The 8840-nt window shown below is 38.9% G+C and overlaps 1 protein-coding gene across 1 annotated transcript; it reads left to right on the top strand.

Moving 5' to 3' along the window:
- The first annotated feature begins 1090 nt into the window (after positions 1-1090).
- On the top strand, positions 1091-1628 carry LOC128659646 (60S ribosomal protein L32). Its single transcript, XM_053713219.1, has one exon. The coding sequence runs from the start codon at positions 1157-1159 to the stop codon at positions 1562-1564; it is 408 nt and encodes a 135-aa protein (XP_053569194.1). The 5' UTR covers positions 1091-1156; the 3' UTR covers positions 1565-1628.
- The last annotated feature ends 7212 nt before the right edge of the window (positions 1629-8840 follow it).

The raw sequence follows: 8840 nt of genomic DNA, 5'->3' as shown, positions 1-8840 counted from the left end.
TCCGGCGAAGGCTCGCGCGGAAACAGCTGCATACAGATCCATATGGAGCTTGATGAATCAGCCCCAGAGTCTTAAGGCTGATATCATAATGATCTGAATATGGAGTTTGTAGGAGAGCATAAACAATATCTAGATAAAATTCCAGTGCCCACATACTCTGTCCCCATTAAAATTACCAGAATAGGTTAATCTAATTCCTCCTCTTTAAAGTATTTTTCATAGGTAAAATAGAAAAAAAACTTTAGGCTTCATCCAGCTTCATGTCTAGAAGTTGAAGGTTGCTCAGAAAAGGAAACATCAGGATTTGCATTTTAAAAACTTGGGGCACTTTAAAAACAGAAGGTACAAATGATACTACCCTGGCAACATATTTACTGGGGACCACTGCAGCTCCATGCAATCTTGTAATGGCTTTTTGTGACCAGCCTTAGCTCCTGGGAAATCTGCAGACCTCTCTCCCCTGGGAGTGGAATCAGCATACTCAGCATCCATGTTTACACTCTCTGAATGCAGCACCTGCACATGCCTGCAAAGTTTACTTATTTGCTCAGATTCACTAGAGCAGGATTCATTTTCTTTTTTGACCTCACATAAAGGCCCCAATTTATCAAAGGTCTTGCGGACCTGATCCGACACTGCGGATCAGGTCCGCAAGACCTCGCTAAATGCGGAGAGCAATACGCTCTCCGCATTTAACATTGCACCAGCAGCTCACAAGAGCTGCTGGTGCAACGCCACCCCCCTGCTGACTCGTGGCCAATCGGCCGCCAGCAGGGAGGTGTCAATCAAAATGATCGTATTCGATCGGGTTGATTTCCGGCAATTCCTGTCCGCCTGCTCAGAGCAGGCGGATAGGGTTATAGAGCAGCGGTCTTAGACCGCTGCTTAGTAAGTTGTGTTTCTGGCGAGTCTGAAGACTCGCCAGAAACACGGCCCTTCAAGCTCCGTACGGAGCTTGATAAATGGGCCTGAAAGTCTTCCTTCTCTTTTCAAACTCTAAATTTCTTTTCTGTTTACTGTCTGTTGTAGACATGTATTTTTAAAACAACGTTAAATTCTGTAATTCAGCGCCTGCTGTATAGCTCTTCCGCCTCCGCTTTCCTCTCTCTCTTCCCCGGGCTGTCTGCGAAGTAGGCAGACACATCTTACCGGTACCATGCCTGCACTTCGGCCTCTCATCAAACCTAAGATCGTTAAAAAGAGGACAAAGAAGTTCATCCGTCACCAGTCAGATCGCTATGTCAAGATTAAGCGTAACTGGCGTAAGCCCAGAGGTATCGACAACAGAGTCCGTAGGCGATTCAAGGGACAGATTCTGATGCCCAACATTGGTTATGGTAGCAACAAGAAAACCAAACACATGCTGCCTTCAGGGTTCAGGAAGTTCTTGGTGCACAATGTAAAAGAGCTTGAGGTTCTCATGATGAGCAACAAGTCTTTCTGTGCAGAAATCGCTCACAATGTCTCCTCTAAAAAACGCAAAACTATTGTGGAAAGAGCAGCTCAACTAGCCATCAAAGTCACAAACCCCAACGCCAGACTGCGCAGCGAGGAGAACGAATAAACACTGGTTCTGTGCTTTGTTCAATAAAAAAAAATTAAAATCTAAAAAAAAAATAAAATAAAAATTCTGTAATTCAGCTTTATTTGCTGTTTGCTCGCTTTGTACATCCCCAGTAACATTCAGCAGCTCAGAAGCTGATGTTTCCTGCTTTTTTTTTCTTCTTTGCCTTGCTCAGTCCATGACAAATATTAATTTTCATAGATTTTTACTTTTTCTTCAGAGGCCAAACTGAAACTGCTAGAGATGTGCATTCGGGTTGGTTTGTCGAGTTGCTTGATATACAAACATTCAAATATATTATTGGTCAAAATGGACAAAAAACAAATGATTGGTTGACAAAATTGATTCGTTCATGCCTTTTGGTGCCAAGAAACAGGTGCAAGAATGGGTTAAAGTGATTGTCAACTTCAGTCTTTTGCTCGAGAATGTTAACACCGCACAACTAAATAAAGTGCTCTTTCATTCTTTGATTTTGTAACAAGTGTAATGTTCTTTTATTTATTTACCTTTCTTGTCTGTACATAATTGGGCCATTCCTCTGCCCTCCACATTGGGTGAAATTTTTTTTTTTATGACCTTGCAGGCTCTAGCCAATTGGATCTTGCCCCAATTGGCGTCCTTATCTCTCACGCTCTGTCTTCTTTTACACATGAACAACCATGGAATTGGAAGTAATGACTCCATGCATGTTTATGTTTCACGCATGCTCAGTAAAAAGGTAATGGAAACCCTGCCTAGAGCAGAGAATGGAGGTTTGCACATGCATTCATTTTCCCCCTCTCATAAGCGTACCTGGGTGGGATCGCTCTCTACATCACAGTGTTAGAATCACAGAATCTCCAAGGTAGAGATTTTAAAGTTATAAATATAATACATTTCGGTTTCTTAAAAAAATAAATCAAGTTAGTGACTCTCAAGAGATGGACATCAGTTATACATAGAGGGTTCCTAGGAGGCCTTAATAGACAATCATTTTAAAGGGACAGTCAACACACAAAAAAAATTATTGCTTAAAAAGATACAGTAGATAGCGCCTTCACTACCCATTCCCCAGCTTTGCACAACCAACATTGTTATATTAATATACATTATAACCTTTAAACCTCTACTTCTGTCTGTTTCAAAGTCCTTAAAGACAGCCCCATGGTCACATGCTTTTGTATTTGCTTTTCACATCAGGGGAAGCTAGTTCATGTGAACCATATAGATAACATTGTGCTGATGCCCGTGGAACACCACAGCACTAATTGGCTTAAATGCAAGACAATAGATAAAGTCATGTGATCAGGGGGCAGTCAGAAGATGCTTAGAAAAAAGGTAATAACAGAGGTAAAAAGTATATTAATATAACTGTGTTTTCTGTGCAAAACTGGGGAATGGGTAATAAAGGAATTATCAATTGTTTTAAGCAATAAAAACAATTTGAGTTGACTGTCCCTTTAAGGAGTTATTCTGTTCAGTTAATAAGCTCATTTGTTTTTAATGATGTAAAGGGGGTCTTACCACATTTTGTCCCCTGACCAATCCTGCCATAGTATTACTCATGACATGACTGATGTTAGGTACAGCCGGTCAGACACTAAGGGGCATATTTATCAATGTGTGAGCGGACATGATACAAAGTAGCGTATCATGTCCGCCGCACATCGATAAATGCCGACAGCATATGCTGTTGACATTTATCATTGCACCAGCAGTTCTTGTGAAATGCTGGTGCAATACCACCCCTGCAGATTGTCCGCTAGCAGAGGGTGTCAATCAACCCGATCGTATTCAATAGGGTTGATTTCTGTCCGGGACCTCAGAGCAGGCGGACAAGTTATGGAGCAGCGGTCTTTTTCGTCTGTGCATGTCTATAAACCGCAGTCTTTCTTTGTTTCTCCTTCCCAGCTTTCTGCGCTACCTCCTGGGTCAGTGGCCATATTGAGTCCCTAGTGGGAGCTCAGCAGAATACAACCTCACAGGTGCAACACACAGTGAAATGCAGGAAATGCCCCTTTGTAAAACACACTGTTCTCAACATAAAAACTGCCTATAAAGAATTCCACCAAGGACTGAATCGTACTGGTGAGATTTCTTAGAGAATTTGTCAGTAAGTGTAATAAAAGTCAAACAACAGAAAACAAGTATAAAAGAGTAGGACGTGCTTGGGTTAAGGAGGTAGTGATTTCACGGAATAAAGGACGTTATTTTTTGCTGTAACAATTGCACCCGATAGCAATTAAAAAGATGATTATATAACAGAAGCCTTTAAAGGGACGTTAAACACAAAGAGCAAGATTACAATTGGTGCAGTTTTAAAAACAATTAATGCAACCGAAAACTCTGCTAAAATTTTCATTTTTGAGCTTGTTGAGTTGCATTCGTATTACAAGTTCCAAAAAAGCTTAGTTTGCGCTAGCATTTACCCGAATAGCGTGATAAACCTAACTTCATTTTCAGCATGCGCATGCATGTATTCCCCCGTAAAGATCAATGGAGAAAAAAAGTGGGAAAAACCCTTACAGCCGAGATCGCTCACACCATCACATATTCACATTTGTAAATGTCAAATATTTACAGTTAATACATAGTTAAAATCTTTATTAAATATGAATATTGCATAAATATGCTTTATCATGTTTTATCTACTTAATGGCAAAAGGCTCTAATGCATATATATATATATATATATATATATATATATCAGTGACGTGCAGTGAGCTCAGAGGCTAGTGAGGCAGTGGCTATGATAGGCCTGAGAAGCACATATATGAACCTAATAGAGGTAACTTAAATTTACGATTAAATTAGCCGGTTACACAATGACGATTAGAATAGTATCTAATATCTTGTATTTAAGCCTCTGCAGACAATCCCCTTATCTCAGGGCTATTTATTTATTATCTATTGACTTGCATTTTAGCCAGTTAGTGCTGTGTCCTGCACAACCCCACAGGAGAGAGCACAATGTTATCTATATGACACACATAAATTAGCAGTCTCTTGTTGTAAAAAAGCTAATAAAAAAGCATGTGATAAGAGGCTGTCTGTAGTGGCTTAAACAGTCAGAAATTTAGAGATTAAACGGTTATAAAGTATATTAATATAACAAAGTTAATTGTGCAAAGCTGGGGAATGGGTAATAAAGGCGTTATCTATCTTTTTAAATAATAGCGATTTTGGTGTAGACTGAATTCTGACCCAGGCAGGATGAAATACTTGCAAGCACACAAACAAGGCTTCCAAACAATCTGAACACATGTTAAAACCAGAAACTCCCTAATGCAACTAATGCATAAAAATGCAGGGGATGACTGGCAATTTTGGAACCAGGGGGCGAGTACAATTCAGTGGCCCAAGTACTAAAACCCTGCCCACTATGAAATTCTATATCTAATAGTTAAATTACAAGGGAAGTAAAGCACCTAAGAAATGATAGAAATAAGGCTATAAAAACAGAATTTCAATGGAAAAAAAAAATATATATTTATTTTTTCTAACATCAATGTATAGCCCTAGCATACTGCTGACATCATGTACATTTCCACAAAACTGCTGACATCCATGTACAGTCCTAACATACTACTGACATCCTTGTACAGCCCCTTACAAAACCATTAATCAGGGCCCCCACACATACATAGAAACACACTCACAAACATAGATTCACATACACACAGAAACACACTAGGACATACAGAGGCACATACAGACACACACAGTGACACAGTTGGCATGAATAAGGGAGACTAATCCCGAAACGTTGCCTCTTTTACCTCCTCAATAAATGGCAATAATATTTGCTGTCACCTGCCTGCTTCTTCTTTGATTTGTGAACTTGGGACCTAGGCAGTGGTCCTTAGGTGGCGTGCAACATTAAGCCTGTAAGTGCTGAAAAGTTCTATTCAAATACACACAGTGACACACACAAAAACAGACACATACAGAATCACACGCAGAAATATACACTCCGATATACAAGAAGACTCACACAGACAGACACGCACAGACACGCAAGCACCATCAGATACCATATACACATAGGAACCAACATACACAAAACCAGGCACCACATGCACACAAACAGGCACCCAAAAAGCACAGACAAGAAGCCACATACATCATCACTCACACATACACAAGCACCCACAGGAATACACACTAAGAGGCTCGCTAATCCACAAATATATACAGACAAGCACACACACACTCAGATATACACACTTCCACGTGACTTTTACATGAGTTAAATATATAATAGTTGAATAAAATGTTTTATTAATATTATATGCCAGTTGTACTTGGCAAGATGGAGTGCCCCCTGCTCCTACTTACTGTGTGCCAGTAATACACTACATTTGATTGAGATTAAGGGCCTTTTACAACCACTTATTACAGTTTTCTGCCACATGACTCCCTTCCCTCATTTATGCCACTCATCATATACCATATTAAATTTGCCAATCAGTTCCCCTACTCACATGAATGCCAGCTAAATGCCACAATATACCAGGCAAGATGCAAGACTCCCTGCCCCCATACATTCACTGAGAGATATCACAGCTCACTTGTGGATTTAATATGAAAACCACTAATAATAATATATCATATAAAATAATTTTTAATACTAAAAATATAAAAACTATGCTTTTTAATAAATGACAGATAGATCATCATATTACAGAAAGACAATAAAAAGTGAGGTGTTATAAAACCCAAAAGCATGGGAAACTGCAGTAAAAAAAAAAAAGTGTATTTATTGAAGGAAAACAACTGTAGGATGACAGAGTGAAGTACTGACCTTAAATCAATCAGTCTATCTAATCCACATACATAGAAACAAAATCAGCACAGTTTTGGTCTCTTTAGTTTTCAGTGCACATAACTAAGATACTCAGAAGTGTCTGGACCCAGTAGATCTCACCTTATATCTTGGGTGACATAGGAGTGTACTCATAGTTGCCAACAGTCCCTGATTTCCAGGGACAGTCCCTGGATTTTGTTGTATGTCCCTGGATTTTTTTTGTCCCTGGAAATGTCCCTGAAAATCACTTTTGCACAACATTTGTTGTTTGTATATACACACACATATATACAGATAGATAGATGATAAATAGATATAGTGTATTATTTAAATATAATTAATTCCTAATGGAATATTATTATTATTGAATGGATTCACATATTATTTGTCTTTCTAATTTTGATGCTGTGTTGTAAAAATAACCATATGCCCAGAATGTGTTCCAGAGACTGGGTAGGTGTAAGAGCTTGGTACTGTAATCTGTATAATTAGGCTTACCATAATTTTTAGAGGTGAAACTGGGACCACCTGGTGTGGTGCCCGTAGGGGTGTGGCCAGGGGTGTGGTCAAGGGGGCGTGGCTATTACCGGTCCTTTTAAAGTAGTAGCTTTAATATGCGTAATGTTTTGTGGATACTCTACCCTTCCTCAGTCAACCGAGTGAATCATACAGTTTAAATAGACCATAACACCACCCCCTAGTGAAAAAGGCACCATTACGTTGTCATGGCAACCCATACACAACATGAGCAAATAAATAATTCATCTAAATCTCAGATTCTAAATAATGCCAAACATCAAGCATAATTATCAATTTCATAAAATAGTGAAAAGCGTATACATCACACAATTTAATATCTGCAGTGTAATATGTGTTTTATGTGTCTAATTAAGGAACAGAGCCAAATACTTATAAGGCATAAATGCAACATTGAATGAAATAAGTAAAAGAGAAACACATACCTGCTAAAGCTGTTTTTACGACGCTACTCTATACCATAACGCAGGAAGATTACAGCCAAAATGCTATCTTGTATGAAGAAAAGCAAGATCCACGCCAAAAATCCTGCCTCTCTGCACTTCCTGTTCATACTCCTCCTGTTCATACTCCCCAGGGGTCAAATGGGGGGTGTTAAATTCTTAGAAAAATAAACCAAGTAGCCCTACAAAATTAAAAAACCCTATGCTGCTCACTCAGCCTGTATTACTAAATGTAAAATTTGAAGGACACAGACTCTAAGCTAAGCAGGCCTGTATGTAACAAAGTACCAGCATCCAACTATGCTGGAGAGTCACAGTCCAGTCATTTTGAATAATGTATCCGGGTTTCAGGCGGTCTTAAACTCGTATACATGATTTGAAACCCAGAGGTGGCAACCCTACTGGGACAGAATGAACAACTGGGTGGGACACTGGGACAGCGCCTCTAAACAGGGACAATCCCAGTAAAAGTGGGACTTCTGGTAAGCCTATGTATAATAAACTATGGATAAGTCTAAATTATACTATTACTATCAAATGGGTGTGTTTTGATTGCAGAACTGAGTGGGCGGAGCAGTTGAACAGTAGGTCGTCAATACTCCAGTAACCCGCTTGCTTGCTCTGCTGCAAAGTGTCCCTGGAAATTTTTTTGAAATGTTGGCAACTATGGTGTACTCCGCACTGACTGTTTTACAGGAGGGAAAGTACATTGTTTATTATACAGACCAGAAGAGGTTCCTGCATAAAAAAGGCACTAGCATTTACTTTTTTGCACAAGGGCACCAGCTAGTGACAACACAATACTTACTGAGAGCTGTATTAATAAAGCATCATTTATTATACAGACCAGGAGAGGTTCCTGCATACAAAAGGCACTAGCATTTCCTTTTTTGCACAATGGCACCAGCTAGTGACAACACAATACTTACTGAGAGCTGTATTAATAAAGCATCATTTATTATACAGACCAGGAGAGGTTCCTGCATACAAAAGGCACTAGCATTTCCTTTTTTGCACAATGGCACCAGCTAGTGACAACACAATACTTACTGAGAGCTGTAGTAATAAAGCATCGTTTATTATACAGACCAGGAGAGGTTCCTGCATACAAAAGGCACTAGCATTTCCTTTTTTGCACAATGGCACCAGCTAGTGACAACACAATACTTACTGAGAGCTGTAGTAATAAAGCATTGTTTATTATACAGACCAGGAGAGGTTCCTGCATAAAAAAGGCACTAGCTTTTCCTTTTTTTGCACAAGGGCACCAGCTAGTGACAAAACAATAATTACTGAGAGCTGTAGTAATAAAGCAGGCTCTGCAGTCAATGTTGTTAACTGGTTAAAAAGCAGCAAATTGCCAGATCATATTAAAAACAAAAATTCACAATAAAAAAGTTAAAATAAATATATCTATATATATATATATATATATATATATATATATATATATATATATATATACAGTATGTCTATATATGTGTACATAAATATTAATGTTTTTATATGT

The sequence above is a fragment of the Bombina bombina genome, chromosome 5 (genome assembly GCF_027579735.1).
Source record: "Bombina bombina isolate aBomBom1 chromosome 5, aBomBom1.pri, whole genome shotgun sequence".
NCBI lineage: Eukaryota > Metazoa > Chordata > Amphibia > Anura > Bombinatoridae > Bombina > Bombina bombina.
This window is presented reverse-complemented; position numbering and strand designations above follow the sequence as displayed.

Bases quoted from the DNA above. Each gene is read 5' to 3' on its own strand.
- LOC128659646 (XM_053713219.1), top strand. From the start codon at position 1,157: ATGCCTGCACTTCGGCCTCTCATCAAACCTAAGATCGTTAAAAAGAGG.